Source organism: Talpa occidentalis, unplaced genomic scaffold (assembly GCF_014898055.3).
Source record: "Talpa occidentalis isolate TD23 unplaced genomic scaffold, MPIMG_talOcc4v2.1 talOcc4.12, whole genome shotgun sequence".
NCBI classification, from domain to species: domain Eukaryota; kingdom Metazoa; phylum Chordata; class Mammalia; order Eulipotyphla; family Talpidae; genus Talpa; species Talpa occidentalis.
Window position 1 is genome coordinate 33669648 of NW_023601212.1, and position 19848 is coordinate 33689495.

At 37.6% G+C, this 19848-nt stretch overlaps 1 protein-coding gene across 1 annotated transcript in view; it reads left to right on the plus strand.

The window, feature by feature from the left end:
- Nucleotides 1–19848, plus strand: part of GUCY1A2 (guanylate cyclase 1 soluble subunit alpha 2) — a 299132-nt gene that overhangs the window by 20762 nt on the left and 258522 nt on the right. The window contains exon 2 of the mRNA XM_037505696.2: nucleotides 10842–10903. Within this exon, the coding sequence (XP_037361593.1) occupies nucleotides 10842–10903 (62 nt within the window). The remainder of the gene's footprint in view (nucleotides 1–10841; nucleotides 10904–19848) is intronic.

Here is a 19848-nt window from a genome sequence, read left to right on the forward strand (position 1 = left end):
TTCCTCAACATTTAGTGTATAGTCCTGTTCAGCACAGAACTCTCCATTTCACTACATGTATGTTCTGTACTTTGTATACTGCTGTGGGGTGGCTAGTAGCAATTTTTGCTGGGTTCTGACCTGCTCTCACCAGTTCAGTTCTTGATCATGCTGAGTCCACATGACATAGAACTGTGTTAGAAATGACAAAGGACTCTCTCTTCATCAGGGTTCTGGCTCAAGGCTGACCTAGCTTGCCTGTCCACTGTCATGTTTGCGAGCTTCAGGCTCCCATGAGGCAGCACTGGCCAGAGTGACAAAGCCACTATCAACTGTTGAGCTTGATGCAGAGGAGTCTGGGAGAGCAGTGGTATTACTTGTACTTTGATTTCCGAATATGAAGGAAGTAATGATTATCACCAAAACAGTTACATGTGTAAGGTGTATATTTGTCTATGTAGATTGTGTAAATAGCACAAAACCATACACATACCTTGGGGTAGTGGCATATGGATTAGAGGGAATGAGGAAGGAGTATAATAGTTATTGTATAATGGAGTGATATCTGGGTTAAAAAATGTGCTCATATAGAGTTAAATGGAAAAATAAACCACCTAAGACTTTTCATGTCATGCAGCATTAGTGCTTGCATGTTTGTTTGTTTTTTTTTCCACATGATGTGATTATTCTGTAACTCTAGCTCAGGAAAGCAGCGCATCACAAACAGGTGATCACCTGCCCAACACCTGCCTAGTAAACGTGGTTTCATGTCTATTTGAATCATCAAATTGTCATCAACATGAGATCTGATTTTATTCAGACCCTTGTTGAATTTTCTTCTGCCAAGGTGGTAGGGCTGGACAGGACCCACCCTGGGTAGTATTTTGTCTTTATTTTTTTTTTAAAGATTTATTTATTTATGCATAAAAGAACTGGGGTACAGGCCAAAGGTGTGTGTGTGGGGGTGAGAGGATTCAACAGAAACAGAGTGGGGAGCAGAACAGGCAAACTGACTGAAATACATTGCTGAGGGGAGCAGCGGGTGAGACAGGCGAGGTCTGCTGCGCCACGTGGGTAGCTCCTTGGCCGGCCAGGGATCAAACTCTTGCTGCAGAGGCTGCAGATAGCTTTGTATGTTGCATCTTTTTTTTTTTTACATTTTATTTAAATTTTATTTTTTATATTCCCCGTACAATTACAACCCCCTTATTTTGACCCCAAGCCCTCCTTTCCCTGCCCCCCACCCGCCATAGACTGTATGTTACGTCTTAACCACTTGCACTAGCCACAAAACTGGGTAGTATTTTGGTGGTTTCTTGATGTTTTGGCATCAGAGACTTTTAAACTCCTTGGACTTGCTCTTGTCATTGTCCTGAAATAATCAGGCTCTCAGCCACTGACTGGTTAAACAAAATCCCCAAGGCACTTGGGTTGGTATCTAAATGACAGTTTACTTATTTATAATGGGATATAACTGTGAAATGAGGCTTATCATTTCAAGTCAGCACATTTCTTGCCTGTTCATGTGGCATCAAGTCATAGCATGCTGCCAACCATTTGAATGGTTAAGCAAAATGAATTTTATGCCAAATTCTTCAATCCAGTTTACGAAACTATATGGTTGTAGAGAAGACCTTCCCAGTGAGACCTGATGATCTGTTCATAAGACTTGTTAGGAATAATCTTTCTCCATGTTTAAGAGGCCCTCCACTCCCAGATGCTAGTTCTAGAGCATCATAAACTGTGCCCCCGCCCCCCCCACTGTGTCCTCCTCACCTGTTCTCCCCATACCTCTGTTTTCATCTTCTTTAGCTCTGTTGCTTCCATTCTTCAGTGGCCTACTTTGCCTGAAGCTGCATGCTGGATGGTGATTGGAGATAATTCTCTGCCACCCTTTTGTAAATTATTATTTAAATTGGTATGTGTAAGTGGTGACAAAACATCTGCCTGTTTCATGTATTAACTGTTAGACAGAAGTATTATTTCTCTTATTTTCAGGCTCTTTTTAGGAGACACTGCACTGTAGCTCCCTAGAGCTGGAAAAAATAGGGACTTCTTTGAAAGAGCTCATGTGGAGCTGCAAAGATGTTTCAAAAGGCTAGAAATGATTTCCTAACATGAACGCCATTGTAATCCAGTAGGATACTCATGATTGGAAATGATGCTACTTAGCTTTGCGGCATTCTAATTGGCATCTCTGGGCTGTGAGACATGCCTGACAACAGTCTTTGATGTTAGATATGGTCAGTTTAGATCAATTAAAGTTTTGATTATTTCCTCATTGAGAGATTTCTGCATAGAATCATCATATAACATATACTTGTCTAATATGGTATAATTTTATTTCAGCTTGACCTTAAAATCACCCTGAGAAATAGTTATGCTAGGAATGTTCTTATTTCCTTAAGAAATGAAACTGAGATTCAGAAAAATCAATTTGATCTGGAAAATCACACAGTATAGCTAAAATATAATTCCTTGCAACACTAACCTTCTTTGCTTTGGTGAAGATAAAACAATGTATTTCATTTTAGAAGGGCAGATGAAAAGCTTGATTTTTGGAAACATCCAGACTTAGAGGAAACACTGACTTAGGCTCAGATACACTACCTAAGTGACTTTAGGTATATTTTTCAGTTTTCACATTTGTAAAATTGACCTAAAACATCTTTTCACTTATGATTTTTGTGAGGATTAAATGAATTGTTGCCTATAACATATAGAACCCAGTGTTTATGGTTAGCCAGTGCTCAATCTGTGGTTGACTGCTAATCCTCTGTCTAATCCAGAAACTTACTCTTATTTTCTTTTGTAGATGGAGACAGTCTTGTGCCCTCAGTGAGGCTGTGTTTGGTTTAAGGGTTCAAGAACCGGGGCCATGCCTCAAAGTTTTGCTATACAGCATAATTAATTTCTTAGACGATGTTCAGAAACAGTATCAGCTTGTCTCCTGGTCAGTATTTTTATTGACTATCAAATTGTTCAAGATGGTGACCAGTGCAGTGTGTTTCTCCTTATGGTTTCTCTAATAAGTTTAGTGATCCATACTGGGATGGCATAAAGAAACAGTAGAAATGTTGACACATTAGGGAAGCAGTTTTACAACATCACTCTCATAGTCCCTAAAGAAAAACTAAAAGGAAATAAGGAATTTCAGTTACATACTTGGCAAAATTTCCTGACAGTCACTGAGGTGAAATGGGCTAGCAATGAAGGCAGCAGTTTGTGGGAGAAGCGGTTCAGGGGACTTACATGCTTGACTTGTCAGTGGCTCCCTCCCGCTGTGTAGCAAAACACTGACCTCTTAGAATCTGTTTTTTTCATCTTTAAAATGTGGATAATTATGTCTAAGACTCATGAAGTTGTTGTGTCTAATGAGTGAAGGAAAAGAAAGTGACTTGTAAACTGTGAAGTGTTAAACACACTGAAGATAGTGTTATTCTCTGGGGTTTGTTGAAAAGATCAAAAATTCTGGGATGTCTGAAATGTGCTCATTCCTGAAAGTACAAGGAGGATGAAATACATAACCCTTTGCATCTATTTCAGTTCAAGGAATACACATTTTCAGCTTAAGTTAATATTGATGGCATTAGGTCTTGAATCATATTGAAATTCCATGACTATTTTTGGAAAGGCATTAAAATAAAATAACAAAGGGGAAATACTTGGAGAACAAACATGCTTTGTAAAGAAAGATTTACTATCATATTGCTTATGTGTTAAGCATACTCAGTTACAATTAATAATTACAATGATAATGACTACTGTGTTTGCTAGTTAGAACCTACTTGTGAGAAAGTCAAGGTCATTACTCTGAATTCCTTTGTGATTCAGTAAGCATCATGTCAGCCTTCACCCTGGTTTCTCATGAGGTCATTCAGTTGTATTGTGGTGGTCACAAGATTGGACGAAGTCGTGCAGGTGTTCAACTGGTATGGGTCGAAGAGCTCTGTATAATCCAGCTCTAGCTTTTAGTTTTCTCTTTAACACCAGTCATTTTTGCTTTCTGTTTAGCCAAATACTAGTTTCCAAGTTTACTAGTTAAATTACCAGTTCCTTTGGACCTTATTATAAGTGCTAACTTTGTAATTTTTACTTCAAAATGACTCTGAGAACTAAGAATTTCTTATAAGAGTTTTTCAGATGGGAAAAGGGAGGCATTTTTTTCCCAAGGTTTCTTACTCCCAGGTGAAGAGATTTTAGCTAATTTTATAAAAAGGTCAGTAGAACAGCTGGGCTTGAAATACAGAGGTCCTGACTCAGAGTGCTATATTTAAAGTGCAGTCTATTTTTGGGGTAAGGTTGGGGAGGGAGGGGTTAATATGTAGTAAGTTCTGTCTGAGACTGGGAACATGGATATTATATCTGGATATTTAGTAAGATTGATGATGACTACAATTACATCTTTTTCAGAAGTAGTTAAGCTGGTTGTTTGAAGTCACTTATTTTGATTAGTTTTGTTAATAATATCAATCATATAATTTAACTATTGGTATCTACTGAACCATCTATTAATATGTGATCTAACATTATAATTGTAAACACTTTAAGTGATGGAATTTGGCATGTCATGTCCTGATAAGCAAAATGCTTTTTTTTTTTTTTTTTAATGTGGAGATAGTTGAGGTCTTTGTTTTGTGCTTTGCAGGAAAATGAGAAAGCTACATTGCCCCTTCCCCCCAATTTTTCTCCTTTGACAAATCTATTTACCAAAAAATACAAATTACATTCATAATGTAGGGAAGCATATCCAAATTCTTTAGTAAGGACTGAGAATCCAGCTTTTGAGGAAATGGAGTAAGGATCCTGCTGAACACTGAGATCAGTATAAAGAGATTTGAGATTTTGATGAAGGAAGGAAAGGGAATTTGCAACAAATGGTTTCTGGAGACCTGTTTTGGGAGTCAGAAAATGATAGTGATGGGGTTTAGCGTGTGAAAATGCAGCTTAAATACACTTGATGCCCAGAAGGTAGGGCAGAAGTGAACTCGTGGAAAAGAAGATGCACTTATCAAGGGCATCTGAGACAAGACTTAATTCATGGTTCTGTCTACAGAGATTTAAGGAAGATTATGTGTGTTGTCAAGAAGCAAACACTTTGAATCCATGTGATTGTTTACTTTTTCACTGATGTTAAAAGTCTGCATTCTTATTGATGGTTTCTCTTAGGGGAGGAGACACTACTTGTAAAGTTCTTCTAATCTCTAATTTGGTTCTTTTTTTATTCAAGTGGTGATAATACCACTAGTCTAACTATTTTACTGGGTTGGTGCAAGGTTCATTTGTGATCACATGTGTTTAAAAATGGGAAAAGTTGGATAACCACTTTCTAAGTGTCAAGTACTATGTCCACTTGTAGGTTGAGGAATCCATGCTTGGATTCTGGAGCAGATTATGTGAATCTCAACCCTGGTTTTATTCCTTATTACCACTGTGATAGCTTAAAGGCAACTTAAACATTCTTTGTTTCAGTTTCCTCATCTGTAAAATAATCATACCTTTCTCATATTGTTGATGTGAAGAACAAAGGAGTTAATGCATGTCATGGGCTTGAAGTAGCCTTCCCATAGAGGAAGTACAGCAGTCACAGGAATTCTGGTGTTGTGATGTACATGTTAGTGCGGACCCAGGAACACCCCATGACCCTCAAACTTCCATGCCTAAAGGGGTCTGGCCATCTGTGCTCACAAAAGACAAGCATATTCTTGGTGTAAAAGAACTTTAATACAATTACTGTGCATAAAGAGATAGGCAGGATAATAGTTTCACAATAAAACACCCAAAGTTATACATGCTCTTGTGGGTAAATGCCCAGCCAGACAGCATTGGCCTGAAGTGGGGCCACAGCCCAAAAACTTAGTACAGGTCTAAGGCACTTTTTGGTGGGGACCATAGGAAGGGAATGAAAGGGGTCAGGCAAGTCTGGGACAATAGGAGCAAAATCAAAGTACAAATCAAGATAATGGCTGCCATTATCAACCTGCCTACTTGTCTCTCACCCACTTGTCTCTGTCACTTGTCCCTACTTGTCTTTCTTCCATGTTTCCTCCAAGCCCCCTAAGTCCCTGGTGAGGAGAAGCAAGTGAGCCCTTCTCTGCATGTCTCCCCAAGCCCACCTGCCCCATGTTATATATTTATACCTGGATGCTCAGCCCCGCCCTAGTTCCAGTAGCTAGTCCAAGGCTGCTGCATGTAAGTGGAGGTGGGAACATGGTTCCTCCCCCTTTTACGGAGCTGCCTCTGTTATAGCAACAGCAATGGAATGAAGAAATAAGTACAGGGAGTAAGTTGCTTGGAAATTGAAAAAAATCCTTGTGATATGCTTCAAGCAATATAGTTCTTTGTTTAACAAATTCATATTTGATCTTAAGCCATTAGTGACAGTTTATAAATGGAACTATATTGGATTTACCAGTGATGTGTGAACCTTTCTCAGAAGTTTACTACTTTTGATATTAGAATATGAAATTACTCTCATTAGTGTTTATTTGGGTAAAATTTATAAAGTATTGCTCTGAATCATCATATTTACACCATAACTGACAGGTGTTCCATCCTGAATATACATTAGAAGCAACTGGGTCCCTCAGACCAATTAAATTGGCAAATTTGGGATGGATCTCAGGTATTAGTATTTAAAAGACAAACTCCCCAGGTGATTTTATTGGGCAGAGTTGAAAACCACTGGAGCATTAATAGTTAAATATATATCTACATCACTTAGTTTCTGACATTGTTATATAATTTTTCATATTTAAGTAAATAAAACAATATGGGTAATTATGGGTGTTTCTTTAAAAGCAGATGCATTGTCTCCATTCTGTAACTTATTCAGCCTGTGTTACAAAGGAGAAATGAGTTTGTTTTTATCTGTAAATTTTTTGGTTTTGGCACGTGAAGTATTGTATATATCAAAAAAGAATATGAATTTCATTATATTAAGGAAGAGAGGGGCCCTCAGGGAATCTAGTAGAAAGAAAACACACTTTAAAGCCAGTGGTGTCTTGCTGTGACTGACTCGCTTTCTAGCTGCGTGAGCTTACCAGACTTACTTAACCAGGCTGAGCCTCAACTTCTTTCTCTTTTGAAATTGAGATGAGCATGTGCTAAGTACTGTGATAGCTGCATTTCATGCTATGTCCATGCATGCGTGCGTGTGCGTGTACTCGCGCACACACACACACAAACAGAACTTGACTCCCTGCCTCCTGCCTGCTCCCCACACCATCTGGTGCGGATATCCAGAGCAGGGACTGTGTGGGAGCCTCCGCGGGGCTGTCTGCGCTTGCAGGGCCAGCTGCTGGGAACTGCTTCCTCCCACTCCTCAGGGATCATTTCTCTGGCTCTTCTGGGACTGTGCATGGCTGGCTCTTTGGATCCCATGACCTTTCCTGAGCACGACATTTAGTGCAAAACTGCCCGCCAAGTGGTGAAGCCCCTAGTGAGACTGGAGATGAAGGTGGCTTCTTGTCACATGATGGAAGTTTTTGGGTGCCTTATTTGAGCCCAGAGAGTATGTGTGTGGGGACACAGATGGCTGCTTTCACTAGCCACTGCTTCTTTGTGTTGGGTGGGGGTCAATAAGACACCACACACTGTGTTTTCATTTGGGGGAAACAGAAAAATCAAAGATGTTTGATTTTGATTTTTTTTTTTTTTTTTTTTTTAGTGAGGGAAACTTGGATTCTGTCTCCTTCCCTACCCTAATGGGTCCTGTCCTGTACTATATGGCACTAAAATTATTAGGCCACCCAGCTCTCCTGTTTTACATTCTTTGGGTCTTCAGAAGGAAGTTCATGGACTGTCTCTCATTAGTTGTAAAATATAATGTCTGGATTGGAATTTTAGCTGTGTTGCTTCCATGCCCTTCCCACTTGCAGTCCTGACTTAAAGTCTGTCCTCATTTTTAATTGTGAGAATTCTGCTTTTGTAACCATCTCCCTGGACTGATATGAAGGTTTCATTGGCAGTGTTTACAAATTCAACAGCCTTGTCCCTGCTCTCCCTCTGTGTCCTGGACTTGGCATCATCATCACGTTGTTAGCAGGGGCATGGTAGCTCTGTTGATATTTTAGGAGAAATGTGAGCTTGGGGGTGATTGAGTGCTCCTCCACTAGATCACAAGCCTTGTGAAGATAAAACCATGTTTTTCAGCAGACCGTAGTTATAACTGTTATCGATTACACACCTACTATGTGCTATAGACTTTGCTTTCATTATTTCAGTTCATTCTATAAAAATACCATACACAAAGGAATCTTCTTTCAGAGAAATTAAGTCAACTACCCAGGGCCATCTAGTTAGTGAAACACAGAGCTGGATTTTGAACTGAGTTTGACCTTACATCCTCTCTTCTAAATCATCTTTCTAAACTCTCAGAGCCATCTTTCTAAACATACATAAGAGAACTGGGGTCTTGACCTGTGGAAGGTTGGGTGGAACTGTGGACTAGGGTACAGGTTGGAGTTACAGTCTTAAAGAAGAGGAGCAAAGGTCCTTGTGTCTTCAAATCCTTCCCTTTCTCACCGATTGACACTCACTACATGTCCTACGTGGACAACTAACAAAGAGTCCTACAATCCCCAAGGCAGATACCACCCCATGGAAGGCTTTGCCTCCAGGGAGTCCTCATTTCATGCTTTTTCAGGTCAGTGAGACCTGAGTTGATGTGAAGATGCCCCTCACAGATAAAGCCACAGGTTGAGCAGTCACTCACATTCTGAAGAAGATTGGCGTGAATTCAGGGTGAGGAGGCATTCTGAGGAGCAGGTAGATGGTGACATCGGCCGTGGCTCTCAGGTACAGGAGCTGCTGTCAGTCTTTCTCTTTGCAGGTTTGCCCCCCAGGACGTGTCCACTCATTTGGGATGGAAGAATTAGGAAGTATATTTGTTTTATGAAATTGAAGCTTTGTTGAATGTGTCCAGAGAATATTTTCCTTTTCATGTATTTGGAAACCATAAATTTATCTCCTGCTGGGGAGTAAAAGTAAATTGCTTCACAAAGAGAAAAGCTCTTAAAGCTCTTTAAAAGGCTTGACATCTTTCACAAACATGTGCTTTTTAATGACTGGGAAATTCCTGGTAGAGGGAAAAAATTGTCCTTTTGTACAAATGAGGTCATTCTGGCTCTGAGTATTCTGGTGCCTGCGTGCTGCTCCATGTTTTGTGACCAGAGGTTATTGGCAGGATAATTCCACTGTGGATATTCACTGCTTTTAGGGCATGTTGCCAAAGAGAAAGTTATCTTAGCTGAGAAACTGCCAAACCATTGCAAGAGGTCCATTTCTCCTGGGGCCTGAGCTGGTGACTGATAATGGCTGGGTTTAGGTTGGCTATGGTTGAGTTTTTGAAGTATGCTGTCCCGCTGCACCAGGACTGCTGTGTCTGCCTCGCCCTCGTTTGCATCTCAACAGCTCCATTGCTTCTCCATTCAGGAATGATTTTCCTCTCCAGGCTTCCTTCTGTGTTCTCAGCTTTGATTCTCTCCTGATGAGCAGAAACATCTGTGCCACTTTGAGGCCTCACATTCATCTTTTCAACCTGGTATAAATGGAAAACAACTGTTGAGATAACTTGCCCTGTCCTACCTTTGAACACTTGGAGTCTGATTCCTCCTAAAATTAATTTCTGAATAGGATCAGCTGTAGAAAAGACAATATCTGAGGTCTTGGAATGGTCAGTGAAAGGGCTTTCCTCAGTGGTGAGATTGAGTAGGCCTCAGTGGATGCTAAGGGAAGCTCATTTTCCTCTATCTTAAAAACAGCCATTTCCATGGAAACTTGGAAAAGGGCTAGGTAGGGAGATGGTTTCTTCTATCCTGGAAGTTTTCACAAAGAGGTTGACTTGGAAGCAGCTCAGGAGCTCTGACAAATGACCTCTGTAGTCTCCTTTAAATTATTTATTTTAACGGCTATGTTGAGGGGTCAGGGATGGGAAATAAACTGAGAGTTGTTAACTGATTTATAGGTAGCAGCACTGTGCCGGGCCCTTTAGCATGTTGCCTTTTTAGACTTATCTTAGTTAATCAGTCCAACCATACTGCCTCACATCTTGATGGGTCTAAACTGGAGTCATTAAATTTCCCCAATTCACCCATGTCTGTAATGCATCCATTTCTTGATAAACTTGTGTAGCTCTTACCCGTTTTTGATCAACTACAGGTTTTTATTATTTTAAAATTCATTTTCCTGATGCCGAGAATTTGGTTCTGAATCTGATTTGTTAAGAAAATACGTGTTCTGGCATCGTGAATTGATTCCATTGCTCCTTAGATCTGAAACTTCTGGCTTCAGGCTCTGTTGCCTAAATATGTGTAAGAATAATTTATTAAAAAACTATCTTTTTATAACTATAAAATAGTTATAAGATATATATAAGAAAATAGTTATAAGATAGTTATAAAATCTGGTCATAAGCTACTTCGGTATTTGCTGCAGATCACATTTCTTGCCCAAAACAATATCACTTCTCTAAGAGATCCCAGAACCCTTGCTAGAAATCTCTCAGGCTTGACCATGACACATCCATATTCATTCACTGCTCCCCCACCTCCGTCCACAAAGCCTAGGTTTATCGGCAGTACCTATGAGTATTTTACTGAACCAAACAGCTGGTACAAAAGAACTGGAAAAATATGGCTAGGAAATGCTATCATACTTGAAATTGGGAAATTCTGGGTAATTGCTGAGTGCCTCTTATTAGTTCCTGTGGGGAAGATATATGGGAAAGTGCATACTGGGTTAATATTGTAAAAATGCCATGAGCTAAACCAGAAGTTATATATCTGCTGTGATGCTCACAATGGGAATGACACTGATTTGCTGATAATGTTTTTATTATTATTATTATTATTATTCTGTAGCCTCAGACGATACAGCAGACTCTCAAGAGGACATTGCAGTATTATGAGCACCAAGTTATTGGGTAAGTAAAAGTGGATTTTGGTCATGATTGGGGGAAATTAAAGATATTTTCTCAAACTTTGCTGTTGAGCATATGGGTTTCTGCAGCCAGGTCAGCCTCCCTTCACAGAGTTTATGTTCATAGTCTGGCATTTTTGGACTGATTTCCTTTGGTTTATTTGTGATTACTCCTTTCTAAATGAAATTCCCTTTTGGTATTGCTTTTTTTTTTTTTTCTGTTTTCTTGTCTTCTTACCCTCTCATTCTCATCCACTGCATCTCATAGTTTTGCGTTAGTAATATGGTGAGATTTATTGGTACCAACCAAGAGGCTTTACATGGGATTATAGAATACTTCAGGGAAGTTGACTCAAAATCACTACAAGTTTAACAGTTGAACTAGGTGTTTCTTTGCCTGGCATCACATGCTGCAAACTTCCCTTTATTATCCCCCTTTCTTGATGGATGTGATGAGGTGTAAAGTGAGATGACTTGAGGTCAGTTGAATTTACTTACTAGTACCTAATAACTTTTCTCTTTTGTAAAGGCTAATGATGATATTAATTAAATAATCAAGGATTAGGTTTATATGCAACAATTTCAATAAAAATATTGTAAACAGAAAGCTACAAATGAGTGTTGGTATACCTTTGATTGGCTCAGCAGAAAACAGTTGGCAAATATAGAAATTTAAATTACCAATTTGCTGCAATATAACTATTCAAATGAAATTCATTGACCTTAGAGACTGTACATATTTTTAATTCACTTTGTGGCTATTTTCTATGTGTTCCAATGACCAATCTATGTAAGATTTTAAGAACTGTTGAAACTCTTGAAATGCCATTGGAATCATTTAACATTTGTGGCTAAAAATCATTGATTTGGGGATCAGGAGTATGATTTTGGTTCTTAGGGTATAGTGTGATTCCCCCTCCGCCCACACACACAATACAGAAGGGAGGAAAACTTAGTGGAAAATAATTCAGTACCTAGTATAATGCCGTATACTTTTAAGTTCTTCATGATTATGTTAATTTTCATTTCAAAGGGAATGGCTTTGAAACTTTGTCATATCAGCCTCAAGAGTGTGGTACTCAGAAAGACATATTTTTAATTTTTTTTATTTTTTTACATCATTTTTCATTTTTGACAATATTTGCTTCCTCCCACCCCCTCAGGTGTAGTCCCCATAGAGTTTCCTTCACCAATGCACCTGTGCGCCATCATCTTAGTCCCCTGTTCTCCTCCCTTCCTCCCTCTGATCCCTCTCCCTCCTCCTCCCCTTCAATGTGTCTCTGATTTATAATTGTCCATTTTTGCTTTGTTGTATTTTGTACTGTTACTGTTTTTTTACATTGATGTCTTATTTGGTTCCCCTATATTCCTGCTGTAAGTGAAACCATCTGATATTTTTCTTTCTCCTGGCTTATTTCACAGCGCATAGTTCCTTCTAGTTCCATCCACGTTGCTGCAAATGGCATGAGTTTATCTTTTTGATTGCTATATAATATTCCATTGTGTATATATGTCACATCTTCTTGATCCAGTCATCTATTTTTGGGCTGCAATAAATGTAGATGTACAGGTGTTCTTTTGAATCAATGTTTTGTGTTCTTTGGGTAGATCCCTAGGAGTGGAATTGCCAGGCAATATGGTAGCTCCATTTTCAGTAGACTGAGAAACCTCCAGACAGCTTTCCATAGTGGTTGGACCAGTTTGCACTCCCACCAGCAATGTAGGAGAGTTCCTTTTTCACCATATCCTCGCCCACATTTGTTGTTGCTTGTTTTTTTTTTTGATACATGCCATTCTTACTGGTGCAATACCTTGAAATACACTGAAATACACACCAGTATTTCAGTGTGGTTTCAATTTGCATTTCCCTAATTATAAGGGATATTGAACATTTTTTCATATGCCTCTTTGTCATTTGCATTTCCTCTTTGGAGAAATATCTTTTAGTTCTTCTGCCTATTTCTTGACTGGATTGATTATTTTGTTTTTGTTGAGCAGTGTGAGTTCTTTGTATATCTTTGTGATCAGTCCCTTATCAGTTGACTGGAGCGCAAAGACTTTTTCCCTATCAATGGAGTGTCTCTCTGTTTTGGTTAATGTCACTTTTGCTGTGCAGAAGCTTTCAGTTTGATGTATTCCCAGGTGTTTATTTTTTCCTTGACTTTCTTTGCTTTGGGTGATGAGTCCGTTATTGCGATACTAGGAAAAAGACTAATTAATACAAAGTAAAAATCAAAATCAACAAGCAACTATAAACTAGAGACACACTATGCTGGGGGCAGGGGCAGGGAGAGGAAGGATTAGGGTCAAAATAAGGGGGGTATAATTGTATGGGGAATATAACCAAAATGAAAATGCATACATTGTGCAAAAATGAAAAATGATTTAAGAATTATATAAAATAAAATATTAAAAAAAGGTTATTATGATGTATGTCTTGTAGTGTTTTACCTATATTTTCTTCTATATATTTTATGGTTTCAGGTCTTATGTCCAGTTCTTTTATCCATTTTGAGTTGATTTTTGTGCATGGTGAAAGGTGCATTTTGTTGCATGTGGTGGTCCAGTTTTCCCAGTGCCATTTATTGAACAAACTGTCCATGTTCCATTGCATATTCTTTGCTCCTTTGTTAAAGATCAGTTGTCCATATAAGTGTGGTTTTATTTCTGGGATCTCTATTCGGTTCCATTGGTCTGTGTATCTGTTTTTGTTCAATACCAAACTGTTTTAATTATTATGGCTTTGTAGTATAGCTTGAAGTTCGGAAGTATGATACCTTCTTTCTCCTTTGTTTTCATCAGTAGGGCTTTAGCTATTTGTGGTTTTTTATGGTTCCATATGAATTTCATCAGTGTTTGTTCTATTTCTTTGAAGAATATCATTGGGATTTTTATTGGAATAGCATTGAATCTGTATCCTGCTTTTGGGAGGATGGCCATTTTAATAATGTTGATTCTTCCAATCCATGAGCAGGGGATGTCTTTCCATTTCTTTGTGTCTTCTTCAATTTCTTTTATAATTTTCTTTGTTTTATAATTTTGTTTTATAATTTTTTTGTTTTATAATTTTCTTTGTATATGTCTTTCACCTCTTTTGTTAGGTTTATTCCCAAGTATTTGATTTTTTTTTGTTTCAATTATAAAAGGGATTTTTTTTTAATTTCTTCTTCTTCCGATTGATTGTGTACAGGAAGGCTACTGATTTTTGTGTGTTGATTTTGTATCCTGCTACTTTACTGAACTTATATTTTACTTATACTTTACTCAACTTATATGGTTGATTATTTTGAGCAGTTTTTCTGTGGCATTTTTGGATTCTCTATGTATATTATCATATCATCTGCAAATAGTGATAATTTTACTTTTCTTTCCCTATCTGGATTCCTTGTATGTCTGTCTCTTGTCTTGCCCTGGCTAGGATCTCCAGTATTATATTGAAGAGCAAGGGTGAGAGAGTGTATTCTTGTATTCTTCCTGATCTTAAAGGAAAGGCCTTCAGCTTTTTGCCATTAAGAATAATATTGGCTGTGGGTTTGTTGTATGTGGCTTTTATCATGTTAAGGTATGTTCCTTCTATCCCGAGAATTTCAAGGGCCTTCATCATAAATGGATGTTGGACTTTGTTGAATGCTTTCTCAGCATATGGTTTTAATTTTTCTTTTTGTTGATATGTTGGATTACACTGACCAATTTTCATATGTTGTACCATCCTTGTGCCCCTGGGATGAATCCCACTTAATCATGGTGTATTATCCCTTTGATGCATTGTTGGATTCTGTTGGCAAGGATTTTGTTGAGGAGTTTTGCATCAGTGTTTATTAGGGAGATTGGCCTGTGATTTTCTTTTTTGTGCTGTCTTTGTTTGGTTTTGGTATTAGTGTAATGTTGGCTTCATAGAAGCCAACATTTGGTGGTACAACATTTGGTAGTATTCCTTCTTTTTCAATTTTTTGAAAGAGCTTTTGTAGGATAGGCAATAATTCACTGCTGAATGTTTGATAGAATTCATTTGTGAAGCCGTCTGGGCCTGGGCTTTTGTTTTTGTGGAGTGCTTTGATTACTGCCTCAATTTCACTGCTTGTAATTGGTCTGTTTAGGTGTTCTATTTCTTCTTTGTCCAGCTTTGGATGATTATATCATTCTAGGAATTTGTCCATCTCTTCTAGGTTGTTGAATTTTTTTGCATATAAGTAGTCATAGTAATCTCTGATTATTCTTTTGATTTCTACTGAGTCTGTTGTGATTTCTTCTCTTTCATTTATAATCTAAATAGGATTATATGTGTTTTCTATTTCTATTTATATGTGTTTTCTCCCATTTTTTCTTTGTAAGCCTGGCTAGAGTATTGTCTATTTTTCAAAGAACCAACTTTTGGTTTCATTGATCTTTTGGATTGTTTTTTTAATTTCCATTTTGTTTATTTCTGCTTTGGTTTTTATTATTTACTTTTACTGGCTTTAGGGTTTTCTTGTTATTTTTCTAGCTCTTTGAGATGTGAGATTAGGTTTTTTCTTTGAGTTCTTTCTTGTCTGTTGATGCGAGCCTGTATTGCTATATATTTTCCTCCTAGTAGAGCTTTTGCTGCATCCCATACATTCTGAAAGGTGGTGTCCTCCTTGTCTTTCAGCTCAAAGTATTTTTTAATTTCTTCTTTGATCTCCTCATTAGTCCAGTGGTCTTCCAGTAGTGTGGATTTCAATCTCCATGAAGTGGGAGGGTTCCTTGTTTTCTTTTCATGATTTATTTCTAGTTTGATGCCTTCATGATTGGAGAAGTTAGTTGAAATGATTTTGATCTTTATGTATCTTTGGGATGTTTGTCTTGTGGCCCAGTATGTGATTAGTTCTGGAGAATGATCTGTGCGTGCTTGAGAAAAATGTGTACTTGGATTTTTTTGGGTGCGGTGTCCTATAGATGTCTGTTAAGTTCATGAGTTCTATTTCTTTATTTAGAGCTCTAGTGTCTTTGTTTATTTTTTGTCTCGTTGATCTGTCCATTGGTGAGAGTGGGGTGTTGAAGTCTTCCACTATATATGTATTTTCTTTAATGTCTGTTTTCAGAGCTGATAATAACTGTCTAATATATATTGGTGTTCCTTCATTTGATGAGTATATGTTTAGTGTTATATCTTCCTGATGTATTGTATCCTTGATCATTATGTAGTGTCCATCTATGTCTCTTTTTACCTTTTTTTTTTTTTTTTTGCTTTATTTTCTTTTTATCTTGATATATTTTCCTCATCGTTATACTCTTTTTTTTTTTAATTAATAAATTTTATTTTTATATTCCCCATACAATTGCAATCCCCCCATTCTGACCCCAATCCCTCCCCTCCCGCCCCCCACCCCCCAAAAAGTGTCTCTGGTTCATAGTTTTTGTTGATTTTGATTTTCACTTTCTTATAGTTATTCATTTTCCTGGTCCCTTATTTAAGTTTTCTAGATCCCTGCTATGAGTGAGACCATCCGGTATTTTTCTTTTTCTTTTTGGCTTATTTCACTGAGCATGATCCTTTTTTAATTTGAAGTCTATTTCATCTGATGTAAGTATAGCTATTCCTGCCTTCTTTTTTTGGTCCATTTGCTTGTAGGATTGTTTTCTAACCTTTTACTTTCAGTCTGTGTTTATCTTTTGTGGTTAAATGTGTTTCCTGGAGACAGCAGAATGATGGATTTTGTTTTTTAATCCAGCATGCTACTCTCTTTTTATTTATGAGTTTAATCCATTTACATTTAGAGTTAATTTTGATATGTTGACATCTGTATTTGCCATTTTGTTTGTCTTTTTTGTGATTTTTATTTTATTTAATTTTTTAAAGATTTTTTTTTTTTTTTAGACAAGAACCAGGGCTCAGGCCAGATGCGTGGGAGGGTGAGAGGATTCACCAGAGACAGCATGGAACAGAACAGGCAGACTGACGAAATACACTGCTGAGGGGAGCATCAAGCGAGACAGGAGAAGTCTGCCGTGCCTTGTGGGACCCTCGCTGGCCGGGGCTGCAGAGGCTGCAGACAGCTTCGCAGTGCTGCGCTCAACCGCCTGCACCACCGGGGAGGCTCTTTTTTGTTATTTTATTCCTTGCTTTATTCTTTTCTTCTTTTTTTTTTTTTTTTTGTTTTTTTTTTTTTTTTTTTTTTTTAATTAAAATGACTTCAAAACACAGAAACTTTATGTTGACTACAATATTAATTATGAAATAAATAAACTATGAATTGTAGAAAACATTGGATAGGATGTAAAGTGTAACAGATAATTATTAAAATTCACATCATGATCATAAACCAACATGAGTCTGTCTTGGAAGCCTGCCTGAAATGCAGAATTATTCCAGTAATTTTGAAATGGCACAAAAACAAAATTTAATATCATGCATTTATAGTTATTACAGATATTGACCTTCTTTTTTTTTTTTTTTTTTTTTTTTTCTTTTTTAAATATTAAATTTTATTTTTATATTCCCCCATACAATTGCAAACGCCCCATTCTGACCCCAATCCTTCCCTCCCGCCCCCCCCCCCAAAAAGTGTCTCTGGTTCATAGTTTTTTGTTGATTTTGATTTTCACTTTCTTATATTCATTTTCCTGGTCCCTTATTTAAGTTTTCTAGATTCCTGCTATGAGTGAGACCATCCGGTATTTTTCTTTTTCTTTTTGGCTTATTTCGCTGAGCATGATCCCTTCCAGTGCCATCCATGTTGCTGCAAATTGCATGTGTTTATCTTTTTTGAATGCTGAGTAATATTCCATGGTATATATGTACCACATCTTCTTGATCCAGTCATCTATTTTTGGGCATTTGGGTTGTTTCCAAAGCTTAGCTATTGTAAACAGTGCTGCTATAAACATAGGAGTGCAGGTGCTCTTTGGAATTGATGTTTCTGTGTCCTTTGGGTAAATACCTAGGAGTGGAATTGCTGGATCATATGGAAGCTCTATGTTTAGTAGGTCCAGAAATCTCCACACAGCTCTCCATAGTGGTTGGACCAGTTTGCACTCCCACCAACAGTGCACAAGAGTTCCTTTTTCTCCACATCCTCGCCAACATTTGTTGTTGCTAGTTTTTTTAATATGTGCCATTCTCACTGGTGTGAGATGGTATCTCATGGTAGTTTTGATTTGCATTTCCCTGATTACAAGTGATGTTGAACATTTTTTCATATGTCTGTTGGCCATTTGCATTTCCTCTTCAGAGAAGTTTCTTTTTAGCTCTTCTGCCCATTTTTTGACTGGATTATTTTCTTTGTTGTTGCTGAGTCTCATCAGCTCTTTGCAGATTTTTGTGATCAGTCCTTTATCGTTAGTGTTGGGTGCAAAAATGTTCTCCCAGTTGGTGGGGTTTCTCTTTGTTTTTGTTATTGTCTCTTTTGCTGTGCAGAAGCTCTTTAATTTGATGTAGTCCCAGCTGTTTATCTTTCTCTTCACTATCACTGCTTTGGGTGATGTGTCTGTAAAGATGTCTTTGATGTGCAAATCCCGTAGTGTTTCGCCTATATTTCCTTCTATGTATTTTATGGTTTCAGGTCTTATGTCTAGTTCTTTAATCCATTTTGAGTTGATTTTTGTGTATGGTGTGAGGTAGTGGTCAAGCTTCATTCTTTTGCATGTAGCGACCCAGTTTTCCAGCACCACTTATTGAACAAACTTTCTTTGCTCCAATGCATAGTCTTCGCTCCTTTGTCAAAGATTAGTTGACCATAAATCTGTGGGTTTATTTCTGGATTTTCTATTCGATTCCATTGGTCTGTATGTCTGTTCTTGTTCCAATACCATGCAGTTTTGATGATTATGGCTTTGTAGTATAGTTTGAAGTCTGGGAGTGTGATGCCTCCATTTCCTTCTTTTTTTTCAGTAGAGCTTTGGCTATTCGGGGTTTTTGGTGATTCCATATGAATTTCATCAATAATTGTTCTATTTCTTTGAAGAATGCCATTGAGATTTTGATTGGAATAGCATTGAATCTGTATATTGCTTTTGGTAGGATGGCCATTTTAATAATGTTTATTCTTCCAATCCATGAGCAGGGGATGTCTTTCCATTTCTTTGTGTCTTCTTCTATTTCTTTTAACAGTGTTTTATAGTTTTCTTTGTATAGGTCCTTTACCTCTTTTGTTAGATTTATTCCCAAATATTTGATTTTTTTTGTTTCGATAATAAAAGGGGTGGTTTTTTTGATTTCTTCTTCTTCAGATTTATTGTTTGTGTATAGGAAGGCTACTGACTTTTGCGTGTTGATTTTGTATCCTGCCACTTTACTGAATTGATTGATGAGTTGAATTAGTTTTTCTGTGGAGATTTTGGGGTTCTCTATGTATATTATCATATCATCTGCAAATAGTGATAGTTTGACTTCTTCTTTTCCTATTTGGATTCCTTGGATGTCTTTCTCTTGTCTTATTGCTCTGGCTAGGACTTCCAGTATTATATTGAAAAGCAGTGGTGAGAGTGGACATCCTTGTCTTGTTCCAGATCTTAATGGAATTGCTTTCAGCTTTTCACCATTGAGAATGATACTGGCTGTTGGCTTGTCATAGATGGCCTTTATGATGTTGAGGTATGTTCCTTGTATCCCAAGAATTTCAAGGGCTTTTATCATGAATGGATGTTGCACTTTGTCGAAAGCTTTCTCAGCATCTATTGATATTATCATATGGTTTTTATATTTCTTTTTGTTGATGTGTTGGATAACGTTGATTGATTTTCGGATGTTAAACCATCCTTGTGCCCCTGGAATGAATCCAACTTGGTCGTGGTGAATTATCTTATGGATACATTGTTGGATTCTGATAGCTAAAATTTTATTGAGGATTTTTGCATCAGTGTTCATTAGGGAGATTGGCCTATAGTTTTCCTTTTTTGTGTTGTCCTTATTCGGTTTTGGTATTAGTGTAATATTGGCTTCATAGAACGTGTTTGGTATTGTCCCTTCCTTCTCAATTTTTTGGAAGAGTT